Raw genomic sequence first — 25,548 nt, 5'->3', positions numbered from 1 at the left:
TAATTTACATACATATCCGGGTTACAAAAGCTACAGAACATATCTAGTTCGTAACTGGGAGAAAACCTGTAAGCTGCCTACTTCTCTCAGCAATACAGTCGTGGCCAAAAGTATTGCCACCCTTGAAATTGTTCCAGAATTTCAGACAAAGAAGCTTCAAGATCTCTCGAGATGGACTTTTAACCTTGAGATTGTTGATATTTTTCAACAAGTTTGGTTCTGAAGTCCTCAGACAGTTTTCTTCTACTCAATGATGTCAAGAGAGAGTCAACTTCTCCCCTTTTCATCTGCTTTTTTGATTTTTCATATTGCCTACACCTGTTACTTTCCACAGATGAATTAGAATGAGTGTCACATGATTGAAACAATGCTGTTTACCCGCAATTTTGGAAAGGTGCCAACAATTTCGTCTGGCCCATTTTTGGGGGTTTGTGTGTGTCCTGCACAAATTGCCTTTTTTCAGTTTTTGGGGTTTGTGTTGTTACAGTACACATAAAAGAGATAAATGTATATGACAAAACATGTACGAGTGCAATAATTTTTTTGGAGAAATACTATATTTTCAGGAGCAATGTCAAGGATGCCAACACTTTCAGCCATGAATGTATAACCAATATAAAGATTAATAAAAAGAGAAGATAGAAGGCGCAAGAGTTCAACAGCAAAACGTTTTCCACTTCTAGGAAAAGACATTAGGCAAAATATGAGCAAGGTGGTCAAAAGACAGCTGTGGAGCCTCCAATAACACTATCAAGGCTGCAATCATGAGCCCAGCCTAAACTATTTCAGCATCCCTTCCTGGACAACCTTTTAGCAGCGGAACTATTTCATTAACCCTGTGCTAACTAAGGCCATATTACAATCAACTTATAAATAGCAGACAACACAAACTTGATTTTCACGGAAATTGTTTTCATGTTGACATTGTTTATGCCAACATGAAAGCAGATGTGTACAGAATAGAGGACGACTGACAAACCTACAATGTATAAATAGATTGTATGTAAACTACGCATGCTCACTAGAACGTGTAGGAGCACACCTAGGAAGGATTAAAGGGAACCTGTCAGCAGAAATTTCGCCTAAAACCTAACAGATTCCCCCTCTGCAGCTCCTGGGCTGCATTCTAGAAAGGTCCCTGTTATTATTGTGCCCCTTTTCTGACCAAAAAAAAGAGTTTATATAGAGGTACCTTTTTGGCTTCGGATTCTCTAAATGGGACACGGGGGCGGGCTGCCTGATGGCCGTTATTCTGCCCCCTGGTCCTGTATGCCGCCCCCATCGCTGATTTCCATACTTCTGGACGCCGCCCACTGCTCCAGCCATCCCCGCGCATGCCCAGTGCTCATCTCTCGTGGATGAGCACTGTGCCCAGTGTCACCGCTGGTGACGTGCGCGCAGGGTTTAGATTATGGGCGGTGCTGTGATGTTTATTACCAAGCAACCGCCCATAATCGCGGGACCGCGCATTCCCCCTCGGCCTGCTTCGTGCTTCCTGCTTCCGCGCTCTTCCCATCTATTTCCTGCCTCAGGGCAAGATGGGAAGGAGGTGACGTGAGGTCAGCAGCAGCGCGCTTGCGCAGAAAGAAGCAGGCCGAGGGGGAAAGCGCGGTCCCGCGATTATGGGCGGTTGCTTGTTAATAAACATCACAGCACCGCCCATAATCTAAACCCTGCGCGCACGTCACCAGCGGTGACACTGGGCACAGTGCTCATCCACGAGAGATGAGCACTGGGCATGCGCGGGGATGGCTGGAGCAGTGGGCGGCGTCCAGAAGTATGGAAATCAGCGATGGGGGCGGCATACAGGACCAGGGGGCAGAATAACATCCCATCAGGCAGCCCGCCCCCGTGTCCCATTTAGAGAATCCGAAGCCAAAAAGGTACCTCTATATAAACTCTTTTTTTTGGTCAGAAAGGGGGCACAATAATAACAGGGACCTTTCTAGAATGCAGCCCAGGAGCTGCAGAGGGGGAATCTGTTAGGTTTTAGGCGAAATTTCTGCTGACAGGTTCCCTTTAAAGAGTCATCACCGGTTTAATTTTTCTATAAATTAATAGTATACATAAATATAAGAAACTTTGTAATATATTTTATTAGAGAAATCTGCTTTGTTATCCCCCTGGACTGATCAATCATTCTCAAAATTCACAGTTCACAAGTAAAATAGGACTCCCGTAAATACAGAATTTCCCATTACGGAGATAGGAGATGACAGTTGGTGCTCATAAAGTTCGATGGAAAACTTTGACATTTCAGGAGAACTTGCAGCAGAATGATGGTGTCTGCCTTTAGTTCCTCCTCCATTCTGCATAGAATTTTAAAAGCACCAACTGTCACTTCCTATCTCAGTTATGGGGAAGTCTGTCTTTTCTGAATACAGATGTATTACCCATGAATTAAGAGTGAATGATCAATCCAGGAGGATAAAGAAACAGATGTCTATTTTAAAGGGATCCAACCAGCAAGATTTTAATATATGAAGTAAAGCAAGTGCTATACTGGCGCTAGGATGCTGAATGTAAGCATAGCTTTTGTTCTGAGATTGTTTTATTTCAGAAATATGTGCAAGTAAAGTTCCAGCAATTCACTTCTATTTGATTTACAGGTGCAACAGGAAGGAAATATCGGGGTCAAGTCTTGCTATCAATTCCTGCCAGTCTGCTTAACAGGCCTTCCTCCCCCTGTCGCCATCACAGATGTTAATTCCGGCGCAGGCAGACAGACAGAGGCAGGAACAGATAGAAAGACCTGACCCACATATTCCCACCCCTGTTGCACCTGTCAATCAAAGCAGTGCATTGATGGATCTTTACTTGCACATATTTATGAAATAAAATATCCAATCTCAGAACAAAAAGCTATGCTTACATTTATCATCCTAGCACCAGTATAGCACTGGCTTTACTTTATATATAGAAATCCAGCAGGTTGGTTCCCTTTAAGATAATCCTGCTGATTGGTTCCCTTTAAGATAGGTTAAAAAGTGGTCTATTTTCATGTGTTTTATTGATTTAAAATTAAAAAGTAAAAATTTAAACCAGTCATCCTGGAAGGTATAATTCTCTCCATAGCATGTTCCACAAAAATATGTTTGTTTTTTAGTGTTTTGTTTGTTTGTTTTTTTACCCAAATTTGTCTTTAAAATAATAATTTGCAATCAATATCCTTGAATTCACTTAATATACTCAGATATTAAGGCCAGTTAGCTGAACATATTCTTCATTGGGCTCCGAGAAAGATTCCTCTGGGAGGGACGTCACAAACACACAATACAAAGATTGAGTCAACTTCTCCACTTTTCATCTCGTTTTAAGTGTGATTTTCATATTGCCCACATCAATTATTTGCCACGGGTGAGTTTGAATGAGCATCCCATGCCTGAAACAAAGTTATTTACCCAGTTTTTGAAATACGTCAAGAACTTTATCCGGGGTTTTTGTGTGAAATTATGTTGAAATTACCTTTTTTCCTATTTTTTTTTTCTGTTGTTCCAATACAAACAAAGGGTATAAACATGTGTATAACAAAACATGTGTAACTGTAATAATTTTCTGGAGAAATATTTCAGTTTCTGGAACAATTTCAAGTGCCAACCCTTTTGGCTGTATGCCAACACTCTTGCACCCCTCCAATCTATCCTAAACTCTGCGGCTCGCTTAATCCACCTCTTCCCTCGCTACTCCCCAGCCTCGCCACTCTGCGAATCCCTTAACTGGCTTCCTATCGCTCAACGACTGCAGTTCAAAACATTAACCATGACATACAAAGCCATCCACAACCTGTCTCCTCCTTATATCTGTGAGCTAGTCTCCCGGTACTTACCTGCACGCAACCTCAGATTCTCACAAGATCTTCTCTACTCCTCTCTTATCTCCTCTTCCCACAATTGCGTACAAGATTTCTCCCATGCCTCCCCCATACTCTGAAACGCTCTACCTCAGCATATCAGACTCTCCCCTACCGTGGAAAGCATCAAGAGGAACCTCAAGACACACCTCTTCCAACAAGCCTACAACCTACAATAGCCCTCAGTCCAGTACACCACTGCGCAACCAGCTCTGTCCTCACCTATTGTACCATCACCCATTCCCTTTAGACTGTGAGCCCTCGCGGGCAGGGTCCTCTCTCCTCCTATACCAGTCTGTTTTGTATTGTTAATGATCGTTGTACGTATACCCTCTTTCACTTGTAATGCGCCATGGAATAAATGGCGCTATAATAATAAATAATAATAATAATAATAAATATGGGACGGCTCACATGTCCGTTTTTTACCATCAGCATGGATAACAAAGGCCTATGCAAATCTGTGGGTCTGTGAAAAATACGTACAGAACATCGATGGCATCTGTGTGCTGTACATGTTTAACATTGCAAAGTATAGGACAAGCTTTAGACTTTTATGCTTTTGTTATTCATACTGGAAAAATCACTGATAACACACTGATGGTAAAAACAGACACACGGATGACACAGTCACCATTTTTTCATGTACATGTTTTATATGGACGTGTGAAGAAGACCTATGGGTAAGATAAGGAAAGTGAAATATTTCAGCACAGAATCATCCTTTGGAACAAAAAATGATCTTTGTTAAACTTTCAACTCCCTTATAGTATGAGAGGGTTCAGTTTTAGGAAGAATGTTCTATAACCATGTGGAGTGGATTTTCTATATCAAGGAATAACATCCTTCGAGTGCCCTTATCCGTTCCTTCACAAACAGGCTTCAAATGTGCTTGCTCCATTGCTCCACCAAATTCCTCTCTGCCGGTGAGTTCTGGAAAGCCGTGCTTAATGCAGTCTGGCTTGGAATCTATGCTCCTTTTCATTTCTCCTTCAAACATTTTGTGGGAAGTTGACTTTGTTAAAAAAAGGCTGGTTTCTGCACATGATCCCTGCATAATTGGAACCTTACAGCTCCCCCACAACCCTCTCTTTTCCTCCTATGGGAGCAGCCACGGTGTTATTACAAGTCTTACTTTCTTGCTTTTCCTACACTTTCCAAGCTTTGGGTTTCAGAGCTCAGCAGCAGGATTTCATTTCCTTTGCCCTAGAAGCACATTGGGCAATGGGGCCAGAGAGGGAACTATTCCTATCCTAGGCCAATCTGGGACATCACCAATAACAGGGTCAATGGCTGTCCTGGTCATGGTGAGGATACTCGTGACATCTTTCATAGAGCAATTGTATGAATCAATATGTTGTAATATATACCCTGAGCACTTTGAATGATCACTGTGAATATTACAATGTGATGATCACTACAATGCCCCATTTCTCAAAATTCACCATTACTAAAAATGTGTACAGAATCTGGGGTCCTTTTATCAGGAACAAAAAAAACAAACAACAAAAAGGGTCCAACTTGAGTAAATAGAGTAATTACACTGAAAAGGAACCTGTCACTAGATTTATGTTGCTGAACCACTGATAACATGAATCAGAACCTGACTGTCATTGCAACCTGGTGTGTGTTACCCTGAAACACTTCTCCCCCTGTACACACATGGGTGCGACCTGTCAATCAACTTGAGCAGGCTGGGGAGTATCTAGGGGCTGCATCAGTCCAGCCATGTTTCTCCCTTTCTTTTTTTAAATTATTTGGCTGCGTGCCCACCATCACTGTTTCTAACGTTTTTGGATACAGAGTGTTTTCGCTAGTGTACAACACAAAACGCTGCGTTGTACAGTACAAGCACAGTGGATGGGATTTCTAGTAATCCCCCGCACGGAGTGATTGTTTTTCCCACAGCAAAAGCGGACCTGCGGGAATTTTTTGCTACAGAGACGCAAGAGTTTACCGCAGGGAGAAAAGAAGAGAGAGACCGCAACTGCTCAAGCCTGCAGTTGCATTCTCCTGTGGAGGAGACTCGTGGCCCCGCAGGTCAGGGCCGCTGCGTTCTGATCATGTGTACATACCCTTGGAGATAGGTGAGCACTAAAATGCTCGGGCTCTCTGTACTAGAGTCAAGCAAGTCAGATGCTCGGAAAGTGCTCAACTCAAGTAACGAGAATAACTGAAGTCAACGATTGGGCAGTTTGGCTTTCTGCCCACATATAGCCAGTTGTTTTTTTGTTTGACACACTTCATCCAAAAACATTATTTTTATCCCCCGGAAGAGCTATATAGACACTGCAAATGGCACGCACTGAGGTGCCAGCTCCCATAATTCAGTGAAGGGAGCGGGCTCTTTGTGTTCTTGTTCATGGACGACACATCCGAGCATCTGCAATACTCAGGCCGAGCACCGGGCATACCCGAGCACCCTGATGCTCATTCAAGTTATCAAGCATGCTCGCTCATTACTAAAATCTATGTTTTGTAAAAAAAAAAGTGTAATTTATTCCAAGTACAGCATACATTGCCGCAATACCGTACGAGGCTCTAAATCGTGCTGACCGTGTTTCTAGGAACAGGTAACTACTAACCATAATGTATCATCCCAAAAAAATGTTATGTTAATCATATTTTGTATAAATGTTTGCAATTTTTTAAATTCTTGATATAAAACACACACTCTCTATAATATAAATATATGTTTATTTTCTTTTGATCCAAAAATCTAGCAGTTTTCACCCTGACCATTAAGTCTAATAATAGTCTGATACCTCCTGCTCCATAGATATCAAGACACATAACGCCTCAATCTGCACCAGATAACTCACAATAGGTGATTTTAGAGCTCACCTCCTCTCCCTCCCTGCACAAACACCTTTGCACAGATCACAGGGTGTACCCACAACACTTTACTATAGAAGTCAATAAGCATCTCAAGCCTTTTGGCTGTTGTGAAGATGTCTAAAAGATGGTGGCACCTCGTAATTGCGTACAGAAAATATAAATATGTTATATATCCCCCCAAAAAAGATTCTCTATATCCATCCCATCTAGCATAGGTTAAACAACAACCACAACTACTACTACTAGTCTTGGCACTTTGTTGACACTCATCCCCATTCCACACATGGTAGCAGTCATGACGCGGAAGATGCCTCCAGCTTCTTGAGCTCTGCACAGTCATGTCTCCGCTTCCAGCTCACCTAACCATTCTCGATGTATGTCAACAACTTCTTCCCCACCTGCTGAACAGACAAGTCAGGGCAGGACAACACGCAAAGCGTGAACATCTCATAATCTCATCTTCAGCAATCCTTGACTATCGTCCTGCAGATTCTCTCCTCCTCACAAATCTACATGGAGGATTGCGCTCCCCTCTTCCTTCCTGTTATCTAGCAGAATATCTGGTCTTTATTTTGCATCCTGTCACTTATTGTCTGCAATAAATGCAGGAAAGGTTTAACATGAGCTCGATATTGGCACGAGCACCATAGCGGCACACCTGGTCTATCCATTATCACACTTTTTGCAGAAATCATAACACGCATTATTCTGCTGCCTAGCTCCGTCAACATCATCTGCCATGGTAGAAAAAAATTACATGGACCTTATCTCAGTACAATGAAAATAAATCCTATTATACAGGTGAAACACAGTTCAGATAGAGGTGAGAGGGACTGGTTATCATAATATATCGTCATACATGGTTGATGGGTCCATAATGGGAATAAAGACCCCCTTACCGACGTTGCCAACCATCCAAAAATTCCAAGACAGTCCATAACAATAGGGCACATTTTTGCCCTGTTCGTAAAATTAAAAAAAAAATTAAAAAGAAATAGGCCATCCGTGATTTTTTTTTTTGAGGCTGAAGAAACTCAAAGTGAACCTTTCAGGTGCAATATGCACCCAGAACCACGAGCGGTTATGGGTGCATATTGCTAATTCCTGCCTAACTAGCCCTGTATGTATCTAGTGGCATACATAAAGAGATCTAAAAGATCCTTTAAGATACGTTATTTCCCTCCAACTAGTCTGCCCTCTTAGCATGTTAGCACACCCACAGGTCCATGCCAACATGCTATCCAATGCCAGAGTCATCGTCATAGATGCGCGTACCTGTGTCCGCTGTCACCGCCTCAAACGCCGGGTTAAGGCTCAGTGCGCGTGATCAAAAGTCCCTGCACTTCCGGTCATGCGCACTAGACCTCTGTGGAGGCAGGATGTGTACACCCGGCTTTATAGTGCGCATGACCAGAAGTTCCGGGACCTCTGATCATGCGCACTGAGCCTAAACTCATTGTTTGAAGCATTGACAGCAGGTACGCGTCTTAGCCAATGACACTTGGCATTGAATAGTATGTTAGCACGTCCCTGTGGGCGTGCTAACATGCTAAGAGGGCGGACTAGTCAGAAGAAATAATGTCCTAGCGACTAGTCCATGCAATCCTTAGCATATCATAAAGGATCTTTAGAAATACTTTTTCTAAAGATCCCTTTATCTATGCTACTAGATACAGGGACGGTTAGGCAGGGATTAGCAATATACACCCAGAACTGGTTGTGGGTCTGGGTGCATATTGCTCCTGACAGGTTCCCATTAAACAGATTATTTTGTCTTTGATTTTATCATTTTACTGTTTATAGTGAATGCTCATGATGTCTTCATATCAGAATTATGGGCTGTAAACATGGATCACTTCTAATCGAAATGATATATTATGTTTTCCATTGCATCCATAAAAAATATTGTCTGTCAGTGATTTTTTAGATAAGCTGTCCAGAAAAAAATAAAAGGTCAAGTTGGCAACCCTGCCTCATTAGACAATAGGTAGTGATGGGCAAATAGTAACTATTCGTATTATTCATAATGAATTGCAAAGTACTATTCCAGTATTTGTCACGAATAACAAACCTAATGCAAGTCAATGGGGAACTCGAGCAATTTTCTGGGAAATCATTAAAAATGATTCCCCATTGACTTGCATTCGGTCCGTTAATAGTGATGAATCCCAGAAAACAGTAGTACTTTAGGATTCGTCACGAATAATATGAACATGAATAGTTACTATTCGCTCACCACTAATAATGAATCGGACAATCTCGGCAGGATTGGTCAACTATGTAAAGATTATGTCGGGGGGCATAAGAATTGGCAGGTTGAAACTACTGTGGTGAGAACTCGCTGACAGATGATTCTGGTAGCATCTCTCACACAGAAACGCTTGGCCAAGAGTTCCTATGTATGGAGGAGTCGGGAGAGATGCCGGTCAGCCGAAAAATCAATCGGCTAACAACTATGTAATGGTCAGCTTTAAAGTTTAAAAAAAGAAAGAAAAAAGTTGCTCCTCCCAGGTCATGCTCCTTGGCGTGGAAGGTAAATATAGTCCACAGCACCAAGGAGGAATACATTTGGCAGGTAAGCGACAGATGATGGAAGGTGTAGGTTGTAGTTTGACAACAGCAAGAAAGCCAACGATTGCATAAGACATTAAGCATGCTGGATTCAAACATTCAGCTTTCATTAAAGCAGGGCTATTTCTTTACCTTAAAATAGTACACATGCATGCCAAGAGCCCATCTAACCACGAACAAAGCAGCCCATTGTGTAGGGGCGAGAGCAATGCCGAATTTAACTAATTTACTGTGTAAGCTATGGCACTACTGGGCCCAGTTTGGCAGAAAGGAAAACCTATTCCTGGAGACTTATTTGGAAATTTCCTCCTCGGCTCCTGGCCGCCCTCTGTGATATTGTGTCAGGTTTAACATTTGGGAAGGCATACAGTAAACTGGTACTACTGACGTATTCTGACAATATCACTTGGTTTTAGCCTAAGGAATAGAATATAGATATTTGGGTTTGGAAACAAACTGCTAAGGAATATATTAACCATTCCAACCTTATATTTTACATCAGTAAAGCTAGAGGAACAGTCGCGAAACATGAAGATCTTATCTAATGACTTGCAAACCTTCGACCTTTTCAACGCAACCATCATGAAAAATAATCCACAGTTTTGCACGTGAACTTGGCCCCATAGGCTTTAATGGGCGCTAATTTTTCACTCCCTTGTGACCTGTCTGTAATTTTAACAACCAAATCGAATTTCTAATAAAGCCACGTGAAGGCAAGTCGCACTAATGAGTTTGGTCACATAGCTGGACCATGAAATGCTGTCACATACATTTGTGGCCCTAACCTTAGCCCTATCATAAGGGGGTTTATGGGAGACTAAACAAAATTGTCTCTTCAGGGAGGAAGGAGACGAACTCTAGCGCCATCTATTAGAAGTAGCAATCCTAAAAGTCAATATTGACCCTTTAACGGGCCATTTCATATTACTTAGGATTTATGCCAGATCAGAACCTCATTTTGCTGACACGGTGTTTCGGGGTGATTGCCCCTCGTCAGTGCAAAGTATGAGATCTGATCTGGCTGTTTGAGAAGCTATTGTGGGGTCTAAGTGGAAAACTTGCGTCTCCTTGCAGAGACTAAAAGCATGGCTACTGGTTGTGTTTGGTATTTGGCTATCAAGTTAATTCATCTTAAGTTAAAATTAATCTCTTTATTAATGACCTTGTGGATGGGATTGATAGTGAAGTGTCAGTCTTTGCTGATGACACCAAACTATGTAGGATATTAAAAACTGACCTTGATAGTACAATATTACAAAAACATCTGAATAAGATGTCAGAATGGGCAGATACTTGGCAAATGAGATTTAATGTTGATAAATGTAAAGTAATGCATCTAGGACGGAGTAATCCTATAGCTGCGTATACATTAAATGGAAGTAAACTCGGGACTACAGAACAGGAGAAGGACTTGGGTATTCTTATTACAAATAAGCTGAGCAGCAGCACTCAATGTCAGGCAGCAGCTGCTAAAGCAAACAAGATTCTAGGGTGTATAAAAAGAGAGATTAGATCCCGTGATCCCAACGTATTGTTACTCCTCTATAAATCATTTGTAAGGCCTCATCTGGAATATGGGATCCAGTTTTGGGCTCCACATTTTAAAAAGGACATTCAGAAGTTAGAGTTAGTTCAAAGGCGGGCAACTTGACTACTACAAGGAATGGAAGGCCTCAAATATGATGACAGGTTGAAAAAGTTAGATATGTTTAGCTTAGAAAAAAGACGTCTCAGAGGAGATCTCATTTATATGTATAAATACATGTGTGCTCAATATAAAGGACTGGCACATGACTTATTTCTTCCAAGACAATACTAAGGACCAGGTGGCATTCACTGTGAGTGGAAGAAAAGCGATTCCGGCAGCTAAATAGGAAAGGGTTCTTTACAGTCAGAGCAGTCAGATTGTGAAATTCTCTACCGCAAGAGGTAGTAATGGCAGATACTATAACAGCTTTTAAAAAAGGGCTGGATGATTTCCTCAGTACACAAAACATTGTTGGTTATAAATGACTTAGTGACCAAATGTAGAACTGGTGGAGGAAGGTTGAACTAGATGGACCTAGGTCTTTTTTCAACCTAAGTAACTATGTAACTATGTAAGTTGAATGAGGCTAATACATAATACCTGGAAGGTCAAAAACAAAGGATGGTGCTGTTACCTAAAAGGAATCAACCATGTTTTTCAAATACAACCACTTTGAAGCGTTGACAAGGATGGACGCCACCCTATTTATTTAGGCTGCAATTCATTGTACTCGACATACTAGGATACATTAATATTAAAATTGGCACCGTTTTTTTGGAGTAAACCTGGAGCAGAAAAGCTAGCAAGCCATATTTCTATACACTCTGGCAGCTTGTTTTTGTGCATGTTCTCATGGTTATTACATAATACTGTGATATTTTATTTTTATTATTTTTTTTATTTTGTTTTGGAAGAATTTCTCTTTTTTTTTTTTTTTTGAAAGGTTAAAATATTACATTTTTGCAGAAAATAACTGTACTATTTGTACTTTGCTCTGACAGGTATGTGTGAAGGAAGTGTTCACACATACCTGTCATTCTTGCTGGAACATTTATTCCAGGGCATTGCATGTCTCTGTTGCCCTTTACGGCAATGCTCCAGGTCCAAAATTCTCCAATATAGTTAAATATGGCACGATTAAATTTCAAGTACGTGCGTATTCAAAAATAACCCCCAAAAAATGTTCCAGTATGATGGAAAATTAAGCAAAATAATATTATTAATACATTATAGAAACCCTATAATAAACAGTACATTGCGGTCTGGGTGCGTGTGGATAGATTATTGCTTTTGATACCACATTTGATAATGCTGCATTTTATAATGTCACTCACCTATGACATCCAGGCTGTACGTATGATTAATTGACCCGTATTCATTTTCTACAATGCAAGTATATACGCCTTTGTCCGATGGAACAACACTTTCCATAATCAAACTCCAGTGCTGGTTACGGACCTGAAGAGACAGGGAGAGTTTATTATTCATAATTTCATGGATAATACACTATTCACACCCTAAAATGGCTCCCACACTAAATTCAGCTAAATTAACTAATTTAAAGGTGTTCTCCATAAATAGAAAAACAGAAGAAAATTAATTCCTAAATACCTTTAATTAGCAAGTCACATTAATTTTGTTCTACAAAGTTCATCACTAAAGCACATAAAAATGATATATTGACCAAAACCTTGTCCTAGAATGTTAGAACCGGTGAGCATGTGCGGAAAACTGTGACCAGGAAGTAGCTTTCCAGTAGGAGTTACTTCCAGGTCACAGCAGCAGAGGTTCCTTCTGCACATGCTCAGATGTACCAGTCCAGCTTTAACACTCCAGGACAGGTTTTTATCAATTTAACAAGACAGGGGCAATGTTAATACACGATAGGTATTAACGCTCAAGCCAAAAGGAGTGTGATTTGCCAGTTAAACATATTTAGGAATTGATTCACAATTATTATTATTATTTATTTATTTTTTTAAATTGAGAGAACAAGCGTAAATGGAAAAGTATGATTCAGATCTCAGCAATCTCACTATGCTCTAATAACATAGCCATAAAAACAGTTAAGCTCTGCTACATCTGCACATAATGCTCAGACTATAATCATCATTGATACGGAGACAGCGCAGTTGGTCTTTCTATCCGCTTCAAAACCTACACAGCAAATCTGGTGCCCATTACTGGTCCCAAATGTAATTACAGACTAAGGAACTTCTATCTATCAGGAAAGAATTGCAGAGAGCTGAGACAGAGGAATGCAGAGGAGGGGAGTAGAGCTGGTGATGGCATGGAGTGGGGGAAGGGAGAACAGGTATCGCTTTATTTTAATGGAATAACAAGCCTCCTTTCAGAGTATACAAAGTCCTATTCAGCAGAGACCTCTCCTCTGTCAGCAGCTCATATTGTGAAATCATTTTAGGGTGATGAGGGACAGTTCTGATCAGGGGAATCCAGAGTATGCAATGGCTCTTTATGTCACTTTAAGTAAGGAATCCAAGAAAGTTCCTCAGGTTCCTTAAGTTTTATATACAGAATGAATCACCTAAAAAGATACAAGTAAAATATATCTTTGTACCGTGTTAGCCAGTAGAGATAAAAAAAATTGTTTAAAAGAACTGAGAGTCCTCAGTGGTTGATACCTTTTAATGGCTAACTGTTCAGAAGTGTCTTTAGTTCCATAAAGATGCGGTACATTCTGGTATCCTCCATTTTGATACAAGTAAAATATATCTTTGTACCGTGTTAGCCAGTAGCCTAACCTAAAAAGAGTGCTTCAATATGCGTAACACATTCAACCTAAAAGATTTTTTATTGCAGGAGCTCATCCAAACCTTTGACCCAATATTTTATGACCCTCTAAGGGTATATGCAGGAGCTCATCCAAACCCGAGACCCAACGGTATATGCAGGAGCTCATCCAAAGCCGAGACCCAACGGTATATGCAGGAGCTCATCCAAACCTTTGAGCCAACTTTGTATGCCCCTCTAAGGGTATGTGCAGTTTGTGCACAAATAGAATATTTGCCAAGGAAATGTATGCACCCACAACCATTTTGTTAGGGTATGTGCACATTTTAAAGAGGTTGTCTACTACTTTAACATTGATGGCCTATCATTAGGAGAAGTCATCCATGTGTGATCGGTGGAGGTGCGACACCCGGTACCCCTGCTGATCAGCTTCGGAACTGCTCATTTATGGAGCTGCACAGCGCAGCTTCGTCAATGATATAGTAGCCATGCCCAAGGACTGCCTATCTGCCCTTTTGAATTTAATAGATCAACTATCCACTATAGAGTTGACGGAGCTGTGCTGTGCAGCTCCGTCATTGAGAAGTCCAGCCGACACCGGGAACAGCTGATTGGTGGGGGTGCCGAGTGTTGCATCCCCACCAATTTTTGATGACCTATCCTAAGGATAAGTAATCAATGTTTAAGTATTGGACAACCAGGAACAGCTGATCAATGGTGATGCCGGGGGTCGCACCCCCACCGATCTGACTTTGATGACCTATTCTAAAGGCTGCTTTACACCAGACAATCTATCGTGCGATAGATCGTCGGGGTCACGGTTTTTGTGACGCACATCCGGCATCGCTGGCGATGCCGGCCTGTGTGACACCTCCTAGCGACGCAGTATCGCTCACAAATCGTGAGTCGTGTACTGGTCGCTAGGTTCCATAATATCGGTCCAGAAATCGGGCGACGGTTGTTCATCGTTCCCGTGGCATCACACGTCGCTCCGTGTGACACCACGGGAGCAATTAACATCGCGTACCTGCCTCCCGCGTCAGCCGCCGGCTCTATGTGGAAGGAAGGAGGTGAGCGGGATGTTTACATCCTACTCATCTCCGCCCCTCCGCTTCTATTGGCCGGCGGCCGTGTGACGTCGCTGTGACGCCGAACGTCCCTCCCACTCCAGGAAGTGGACGTTCGCCGCCCACAGCGAGGTCGCACGAGAGGTAAGTATGTGTGACGGGGGTTACAGACTTTGTGCGCCACGGGCAGCGATTTGCCCGTGACGCAAAAAGGACGGGGGCGGGTACGATCGATTGTGAAATCGCACAATCGGTCGTACCGTGTAAAGCAGCCTTAAGGATAAGCCATTAATGTTAAAGTATTGAACAACCTCTAAATATTTGGTGCAGGTATTTCGGAACCAAAAATGTGAGTCTTGACAGGAAAAACGCAGATTAAAATGCATGGGTTTCTTATGTATTTTTTTTTCATGCACTAGAACGGGTGAAAAATGCTTCAGAAATTCTGAAAGAATTGAGAAGCTGCAGATTTGAAGCTCAATCAAATCTGCAAAGAAAAAAATAAGCAATGTGTACCCAAGATTTCAACAATCTCCTCCACTTTGCTGGTACTAGGAAAATGCTTCCGTTTTGGGGGCAAAACAAAGCAGAACAACAAAAAACAGCAAATTTTTAATATCGGCAAATAGCTCTACCAGGAAAAACAGTATGTGCAATATGCATGTTTTTGATGCATTTTCATTTGCGTTATTTTCCCAGTGAATCAAATGGGTGAAAAACACTGCAAAAATGCTGAAAGAATTGACATACCGTAGATTTGAGGAAAAAAAAAAATCCACAAGGCAAAAAAATAAAAAAGAAAAATCTCATTCATTTTGCTGTTACTGTAAACTACAGTAGGGTTTTTTTACCCTTGAAAAGCTAAGGAAAAAAAAGAATGAAATTTGTGAACAAACCCTATTTATATTTACAGGCCCTTCATTGGAAATTGGCACCAAAAAATGTATCACGTGAAAGTTGCCCATTTATATTAATGCAGTCGTTTTTTTAGTATTTATATATATGTACACACACATATACACACATACACACACACACACACACACACACACACACACAGGTATACATTATATATATATACACACACACACATACATACATATATATACATATATATATACATAGATGCACGCACACACATTATATTATATATATATATATATATATATATATATATACACACACACACACGCGCACACACACACACACGTATAATAGATAAAAAATATATATATATTATATATACATATATATTTTTTTTTATTTCTTTTTATCCTATCACTCACAAATGGTTAGCATGATGAGCACGGCTTTCTTATGACATGGAACGGATCGGTTGCCAGTTGTAAGTGGGTGTCAACAAAAAGAAGGAGGAAGACACTCTACAATCTTCCACATATCCAACTTATCTGCTAATAATTGCCAACAAGTGCAGAAATGTTGCCATTTCCTATCATTAGAGCAATATAAAATTATATTGCTAGAAATAATCAGTTGAAAATAATCCCTTTAATTCCTTTTAAGTATACGGGTTTTCTTTAAATCGCAAAGAGGCATATGGAAAGGACAGCTTTCTATTCAAACAATTTAAAAAGCTCATCTTGGATTAGGACGAAATGATCCATCCATATCTGGTAAATGTTCTACTATTCTGTAAACTGAGCAGATATTCTAAAAAAAAAAAAAAAAAAAAAAAAAGAATACCCATACTGATAACATGGAACCTGAAACTCAAGATAAGAAACAATGGTGTTGTTCTTGTTGTATAAAAATTAATGATGTCAATAGATATAAAGACCCCCATACAAAGACAAAAAAAAAAAAAGCAGAAAAGCCAAACATGCCGATATTAGGAACGTCCCTCTTTAGTAGCTGAACTTCTGTGGCCAATCTTTTTATTCTCCCCTAAGAAGCTGGCTGGCAGCAACTCTCAGGAATCCTAAAATCACATGTTCAGTAATCATCCGTTAGAACGGATCCACCAGCAATCCGTTGACGGGTCCATTTCCACACAGACTTTAATGATATAAAAACGGATCCTGTTGAAATACTTTTTTTTAAAAAGTTCTGTCTGCTCAACTTTTTTGTCAACTGGATCCGTTATAACCAATGATTACTGGACTTGTGAACTCAGCCTTACAAAGACGTCTTGTGTACGGGAGTTGGGTGAGATCATTGTCGGTCAAACGATTGTTCATTTAAAAGATCTCTAATGTGTGTGGGGCCTGTACAGTAACATTGACAATTTCGACAGTAACAAACTTTAACTATCAGGTGAACTTCAACACCAAAAGACAATTTTACCATCTGATGACACGTGGTCACAGTCTGAAACGTTGGCCATACGTAGGGGTTTTTTTTGGGTGGGGCAACATGAATGATCGTTAATGGAAGGGTTCACTTTTCTATAACAAGCTTCACTTCCGGCAATACACTTGATGTTACTTGCTCAATATAATTGAAAATATATGGGAGTCTTCGAACAACTGGACTGGCCAATATAAACTAAACATGTATGGCTTAGATTGTGGAACTGTTCACCAGACGAATTTCATTGACCAGTTGTTCAGTCATCAATCCCCTTGTATCTAATATGTATGCCCAATATTAGGCAAGGTCAGTGGAGATACCAACCTCTGTGAATGCATTACACACTTGGTGTTCAAATAGATTTATTACTAGTAGGGGGCTAAACTTGGGGGCTAAACTTGGTAGGCCATGCATGGATTTTTGAATGGAGTAAACCACCATTGGTGGCGTACCTCCTAGGTGAATAAAAGGATCAGGCATTAAAATTAAACACACCAGACCCTTCTTTCCACCCTTATTTTTTGTTGAGGTAGACTTTGGAGGCCTCCATGCTTATTAGTCAACCAGGCCAATAAAAAAAATAATTTTTTGGGATCACTTTTTTTTTACCTAAGCAGTATGAGGGTCCAATCATCGAGTGACTACTAGTAATAGTGAATGGTTTACTATGAACTTCTCATCTCCTCAATGGTCTAGTTGACTGAGCAATAGGGAGTAATAGCAGATTACTACAAGGTAATAGGGGTTAGAAGATTAAACCCTCAACTGAGCGTCAGTAATATTCCATGTTAAATTGCATTCCAGAGCTTTTTTGCTAATCTCTAGCTAATGGGTCACTCTCGATAAATCCACCTGTGTCGCTCAGGCATGCAAAATGAAGAAACAGAATCACTTCAGTAGGACGAGGCTCTACATGCCCTGACAGTCCGAGTGACAAGTGTTACAGCTCCCATCCCAAATTCTATATTCCTATTAAATATGTTAAAACCATTCGCTGTCAATCAATAGTGATCTCTTAATCCTGACTCTTCACATCTAGACGGCAGAGAAGGCTTAGACGCACAAACATGAGTAGCTATCTACCAGGTGCCAGAAGGCATGTCTGTGGATTCAAGGCCATATTATATAAAGAGGTATACCCCTGGTCTGCTAAATTCCAGGACACTCGCCCTTCATTCCAGAGCTGTCATCTCAGCTACAATCAGCGCTGTGTACTCAGGCAATTCCCAGCGATTAAACTGTTTGTTCAGCCTTTTATTTACCTTCATCAACCTGTGTAGAAAGGGCTGTGGCGGGAACGACTTATCGGGGCCAGCAGATGTGGGAACAGAATTCTGTTAATGTTAAACTTAAGTCCTGAGATGAAGCAAGTTTGGTTTTGGGGAGGGGCTGACATAGGAATACTGGATTTTGTGACAAGGGATTGCATACCATAAGACTTGGTTGGCTTAGGTGGGCAAAACGTCCATCAAACTAGGCAATTTTCTAGATACTGCATTATATTTTCAGGACATCTTGTAGTTTTCTGGATTGTATATTTCATTTTCACACAAATTTCATACATGGTGTTACTTTTCTTGTGAACAGCTTGGTGGGCAGATCTGTGCCCAAGATGAGTGCAGCCACCTTAATTGTCCATATTAACAATTATTGGACAATTAGGCCATGTGCACACGTTGAGTATTTGGTGAGTTGTTTACCTCAGTATTCGTAAGCCAAAACAAGGAGTGGAACATTCAGAGGAAAAGTATAATAAACACGGGCACCACATCTGTATTTATCACACACACTCCTGGTTTTGGCTTACAAACACTGAGGTAAAAAAACCCTCATTAAATACTCAACGTGTGTACGTGGCCTAAATGTCCAAGAGAAATAAGTGTTGCCATGGACAGTTGAGGTGACTGCCCTCATCTTGGGCATAGATTTGCCCACCAATCTATTCACAAGAAAGTTGTCAGTATAAATGACTATCACCATTTCTACTCATAATACCTTAGAAGATCCAATATTAGATGGAAACAGTTGCCCTCATAAAGTACTTACTAAGCTGAAAGTCCTCCATACAGTTTAGTTTTTGACCAAAAAATGGATCAGCTGATCTTTTGGCCGGAAGCTATAGCTCACCCGTCTGTCCCATACACAGAAGCGCTCACTCTGCCGAGCACACTGGGGTTTTCTGCTGCCACACATCTCTTGTGGTGGCTTATCGCTTAGGGTATGTGCAAACGATCAGGAGACACGGCGTTCTAGACGTGGTGTCATTCATCTTGTGAGATGCTAGTGTTCTCTGTGGGAGAATGTAGCGCCCACGATCAGGATTCCGAGGATTCTCCAGCCCAGAACACTTGGGTCTCCGCAAGCATAAATTGACATGCTGCGGCTCGGAAAGCTGCGCTGCCTGTCACTTTACGCTGCAGAGAAAAGAAGCACAGTGGGCATTGGAGAGAGGTGGACATATTATTGGTGCAACCTGTGCAGCCGCACAGGGGCCCAGGTGGTAAGGGGGCCCATTTCTATCTCCAAGGGAGGTGGAACTGTGCATTATGAGGAGCTCTGGGGCTACAAAGGGACCAGCCATATATAGTTGTTGCACAGGGGTCCTTTTCTGTTTGTGTCCACCAGACAGAAAAGGGATGGGAATTATAAAAATCCCATCCACTATGTTCATACTGTGCAACGCAGCACTTTGGAGGCAGCAAAAACACACTGCGTCTAAAATGCTGCTATTCCTGATTGTGGTAACATACCCTTAGAGAACAAAAGGATTGGCAAACTGACATTGGACATACCCGATCAATATTTCCCTCAACATCATCTGCCAGGGGAGAGTCAGGAGCTCACAAACCCATTAGACTCTTAGCTGACTCAGTCGATATCAGCTTGCTGGCCCACATAAGTCTAATTTGTAGGGGGCCATACGTCATTCTCATATTCTAGCCTGTCAACATCAAGAAACCAAACAAAAAATATTAGAAACCTGGATCCCTTTTAACATGTGATAGTACCCAAACCCTCCCTCTCCTTATGGAACTGTACCCTCTATCTCGGCACTGTAAAAATCTGTAACTACAGGCTATCCCTAATCTGTATATTGATTCTTTATTCTCTGTATATTTTTAATGTACGCTCTTCTCTTATCGTCACTCTTGCTTTAGGTGTCGTATACTCGTATGAAGGAACCTTATCAGTCTACGAAAGTTCGTTTTGTTTATTACGTTCAGATTTACAAATGGCTTTGTGCCTCATCAGCAAAGCAGAAAAGCAAACACAAGAAGGAGTAAATGGAACAAAACCGAAGAAGCAGGACACAGGTAAAAGGTTTGCAGAGAGCACAAAGAGCAGAAGAAAAGGTAGATGTCCTACACAGTAATTTATACAAGAGAAAACACACACAACAGCTGTTGAACGCGCGCCCAGGAGTGCTTACATATACACTGCAGGCGGAGAGCAGACCAGCCTGTGGAGGGGGTCGGTTCAGCACTTACATATTGCTATAAAAATGTGCAGTGAAAACACACAGGCACCATCACAAGTACCAACACGCAGCCGTCTGAGAGCTCACGTATGAGCTGCAACAGACAAAAGCACATAAAAAGCACACGTACGGTACACAACCCACCGAGCACAATTACAACATGAGTCAAAGTGGTGAAGCATTACACCGTGAGCTGAATAGACTTTTAAGGTCCACCAACCTCAGCACTGTATGTTACACAATGATACCTCTGTCTGGGCATCTGAGGAACTTTCTGGAACCACAGTGTAAAATTTGACATATATAAATGAACAATTAGGAATGCCATCATGATGGCGTGTCAGGCAGAATTAGCAACTGACTGGAAAAGTATAAAACTTAGATCCTCTCTGGAAGGGTGGGGTACAGGGGGGAGTACCCAAACTAGACACCCATCTGCAGACAGGTTTTTCAGAGGTTCTTCCCTCTCATCAGTACTGAGCAGTGTGTAGTGATTGCACTGATTCTTTAAAGATGGAAATTGATTTTTATTGTGTATTGAGGCTAATTTATGGGGAATGCTTAGTAGAAAAAGCTATGCAAATTATCTCTCATCAAAAAGGAAGAAAACTCTTAGCGTGCGTGCCCACAATCAGGACCCACTGCGTCCTGGATGCGGCAAGTCCTGACCTGCGGGGCCATGAGTCTCCTCCGCAGGAGACCGCAGCTGCCAGTGCCCACTGTCCGGGCTCGGGCAGTTGCGGTCTCTCTTCTGTTTTCCCTGCAGAGAACGCTTGCAACTCCGCAGCAAGCAATTGACATGCTTGTGGCGCAGACAGCTGCACCACAGGTGAGTTTACGCTGCAGGCAGTACATGCACATTGGGCATGGGATTTCTAGAAATCCCATCCACTGTGCTTAAACTGTACATCACAGCGTTTTGGATGCAGCTGAAGCATGATGCGTCCAAAACGTTGTGACACTGATCGTGGACACGTACCCTTAGGGTACGTCCACACGACCAGGATCCACTGCTTTTTGGACGCAGCGTGTTTTCACTGCGTCCAAACTGTTGCATTGAACAGTTAGAAATTCCATGCCCACTGTGCTTCTCTTCTCGCATCGTAAAGTGAAATGCGATACGTGTTCCCAAGTCGCAGCAGATCAATTTATACTTGCGGAGAAAAGAGTGTTCTAAGAGCTGAGAAAACAGCGAAAGTCCACAGCACTAAGAACCCTGATCGTTGGCGTTCTCCCACCAAAAACTAGTGTCTCCGGAAGACACTGGATCACAGAGTGCCCAGATTGTGGGAACGAACCCTAATAATAGCTAAATTAGACATTGTTCTGTACTGATGAACTCCGAAACAGCTGTCTACAAATGGGCATCTGGTTTGACCAATAAGACAATTTGCTCTCCTTCAGATGGGAGATGGTTTTCTACTTTTTTAAATAGAGTATTCCCTTTAAGTGAAAGCCCCTATTAGGCTAAAGTTTGCCAAACCTTACATTTTCTGACTGACCGGCGACTTTCGAACGTGTACGAGGGCCACATAACACTCCTCAGACGAATTATGTCAGAGGAAATAAAACCGGCCATACACATAAGGTATCTGTTGGCTGAATAAACCTATGGTTGACAGCCGTCTCTCGCAGTGCTGAGTATTCCGGTGTTCTCCATGCGAGAGCCCAGCCAGAATCATCTAGCAGTATCTCATCTCCGTGCCAATCAAAAAGGGAAATTAAGGAGGCTCTCGGACACATTAGATGATGGGCAGATCCCACAGAAATCAGCCAGTTTAGAAAACATATCTAATGTGCATGGAGATCTTAAGGAGCTTTACGTTTCCAAATTACAGCTAGATTTCTTCGGTGAGAAATGGGAGAAAAAAGACAAAAGATTTTAAGAGGTTTTTTTTCCAGATTTTCTTCCTTTTTCTTTAATATCATTACAGCTATCATGGCAAAACAAGCCATATTTGATGGAAAACAGAGGAGATAGTGGTCTTGCTACCTAACAAAAAAAATCAACGTCACTCACCCTCAGCCTTTTTATTCCCATATGAGTAATTTTTTTTTTTTTTACCCAATGTTCCCTTTTTGTTCCATTTAGGTAATTTTTGCCCACATATTGTTATGTCTTGTGGTATAGGAGGTTGGGTTGGTTGGATTCTACTATGATGGTTTCTGGTTGCACTTTGGGCAACCAGAGCTTTCCCTGTTCCTCGGTGGCTTTTAGATACTGTCTCAATGGCTACTGTAATTAGAAGCCAAAAAATAAAGCTATAAATCAATCTTCTTACAGACTAGAAGATATATTTGCTACCATACCACTTTACTACAGTATCTTCTGTTCCTCTATGTTCCACAACAGGACCCTAATGTATCAAGGACACAACTTCATACTATTAGTAAAAAAATACTCTCTTACGGTCATACATACAATCTACAGATGCTAATCAGGATTTCTTACGTCTCCATGAAGATTTCAGACATCAAAGCCTATACCATCTCCATAATTTACAACAGAAGACATTTTAAGGCCAAGGGACATCCTGATTATACAAGCATGAATACGTTTTCAGTCTCTACATTTCCTGGGCATCTAAGCCGCCCCGTCAATAGGAAGTCACCCCTTTTGTTATTGTGGCTACATCTCGCCTACTTAAAAGGACATTCTTTTTTATCTGTCAGATGCAGAAAAAAAAATGTAAAAAAAATATTTACTCGCTAAACTACTTCATATAGTAATGTAATGGCCAGACAAAGTCCCAACACACCCAAACACTACAATCATATCTGAGGCTACTGCGGCTATTAAGGGTAATTGCCCTTGTTAATGGTCTGATAACTGCTCTGCACCTGGCGTTTTTATTATCCACATATAATTAGGGTTTTTTTTCATTATTATGTAAAAAATATTGACAGAACTGCAATTTACCTCAAATCTGCACCGATCGGGTATTTTTTATTTTTTTTTAGTTCTTTGGTGATATTTAATTCTTCCATACATTCTTCAATAAAAGGGGCAGCCTATTTATTAGGATCTTAAAGTACAGCTCTGCTAAGTACGTATTTATTATCTATCTTGTGATTTTCACTTTTTTTTTTACACCTTTTGTAAAAATCCTAGTGTAATGTGAAAAAAAAATTGTTTAAAACAACTGAGAGTCCTCAGTGGTTGATACCTTTTAATGGCTAACTGAAAAGATGGTAATAATTGCAAGCTTTCGAGACTACTCAGGTCTCTTCATCAGGCATGGTATAACACAAAATCTGAAGAGTCACATATTTATACACAACAGGACTTAGAATAGTTGAGGCGCAGTCTATGTAGCTTCTTTTCCTTGTTGTGGATCAGAAGGGTTCGTAGGCTGTAATAGTATTGTTGTACTTTTTGTTCTGTGCTTTCTGGTAGTGTCTTCCTTTGTGTTTCAAATTCTCTCTGGATTTTACTCTTGATGCTGTAGAAGACATGCAAAAGGTGGTTCCTTAGTCTCTCAGAAGTCCTGTGACAAAGGTTTTGTGCATAATGGGTATTGTAGGTATGTAGAATTGGGTTTGTAATCCAGAGTCCTTTGGGGATCAGATTCTCCTTTTTGCATTTGGATAAGAAAAATATGTCGCTGTTCAGTTGTGCGCGTTTCTTCAGAAGTGTCTTTAGTTCCATAAAGATGCGGTACATTCTGGTATCCTCCATTTTGATACAAGTAAAATATATCTTTGTACCGTGTTAGCCAGTAGAGATAAATTCTCTATTGGCTATTCTAAGTCCTGTTGTGTATAAATATGTGACTCTTCAGATCCTGTGTTATACCATGCCTGATGAAGAGACCTGAGTAGTCTCGAAAGCTTGCAATTATTATCATCTTTTCAGTTAGCCATTAAAAGGTATCAACCACTGAGGACTCTCAGTTCTTTTAAACAATTTTTTTATCTCTACTGGCTAACACTGTACAAAGATATATTTTACTTGTAGTGTAATGTGTGAATTTATCACCTGTTGATACCTATAAAAAAGCTGCTATCAGATCCTATTCTGGCCTCATCTATAGTCTGGTTTATCGTTTATGCTTCATGACTAATATAAAAGCATCTAAATGATCGCATTAACCATTTGGGATATACGGTAGGTATTCAGAACAACAATATTAGGCTGCATTCACCCATCCATTTACACATCCGTGGGTGGTTGATTATTTTTTTGGACGGCACATCTTCTTTGATCCGTACATGCATAGGTTTTAAAAATGGATCCCTGAGACTCTGAGCATGTCCTATTTTCATCCATTTTGCAGATCAGACTCATTAAAGTCAATCGGGATCCAGTAAAAAAAAAAAAAAAAAAAAAAAAGAAAGTGAAAAATGGATGACATTCTTTTTAAGTCCCCGTTCCACCCATTTTATAATTTTTTTTAACTGATTCATGGTTAAGAATCAATGGAAGAAGAAAAAAAAAGTTCAGACATTGTACCTCTCAGCTTTTAAACATGGATGAAAAAAAAAAAAAGGATTGAAAAATTGATGTAAATTAGATGCACAATGGGTGACAGACAAAAGTGACCCATTATACGCAGATATAAAAAGAGAAAACAAAGTTGTTGATTGTTTCCATTTCTCAAATGGGAACAATTAAAGCACAAAATGTCAAACAAAAAACGTGCTTTCCCGAAAATAAGCCCTAGCATGATTTTACAAAATTTTTGAGGTATGTTTGAAATATAAGCTCTACTCGAAAAATAAGCCCTAGTAATAATCAGGGTCAGTGTTAGAGGGAGTCAAACTGCAATTTCTCAGAGCTTCCACACTCTTAAGTACCCCAATGTTTGTATTCCGAGGTTAACATTGTTTAAGGACCTTTGGTAACTCCAGTCATGTGACCAAAGGTCTCAATCAATCTAAAAGAACTGAACAGGAGACAGTCTGGTATGCAGGACTGACAATAGGAAAAAGGGAGAGCAAACTGGACAATTTCACAGGTCCCCCAGCGTTTATATTCTGATGATAACACTGCTTAAGGACCTTTGTGATATCACGTCATGTGACTAGGTTGTAACAAAGGTCTCTTAATTGCAGGAGTCTAAAGTTGAAGAGGAGTCAGGGTGGTCTATGTGTGCAGTGTGTGTATATAGATAGCTGGAGGGATAGCTAGAGGGATAGCTAGAGGGATAGCTAG

The 25,548-nt window shown here is 40.9% G+C and overlaps 1 protein-coding gene across 5 annotated transcripts in view; it reads right to left on the bottom strand.

Annotated features, from left to right (window-relative positions):
- FGFR2 (fibroblast growth factor receptor 2) overlaps window positions 1-25,548 on the bottom strand; it is a 131,754-nt gene that overhangs the window by 26,506 nt on the left and 79,700 nt on the right. For all 5 annotated transcript variants that reach the window (XM_075348641.1, XM_075348643.1, XM_075348642.1 and 2 more), the window contains one exon: window positions 12,122-12,245. In XM_075348641.1, the coding sequence (XP_075204756.1) occupies window positions 12,122-12,245 (124 nt within the window). The remainder of the gene's footprint in view (window positions 1-12,121; window positions 12,246-25,548) is intronic.

This window comes from Anomaloglossus baeobatrachus, chromosome 5 (genome assembly GCF_048569485.1).
Source record: "Anomaloglossus baeobatrachus isolate aAnoBae1 chromosome 5, aAnoBae1.hap1, whole genome shotgun sequence".
Classification (NCBI taxonomy): domain Eukaryota; kingdom Metazoa; phylum Chordata; class Amphibia; order Anura; family Aromobatidae; genus Anomaloglossus; species Anomaloglossus baeobatrachus.
Note: the sequence above shows the minus strand (reverse complement) of the source record. Positions and strands in the feature narration are given on the sequence as shown.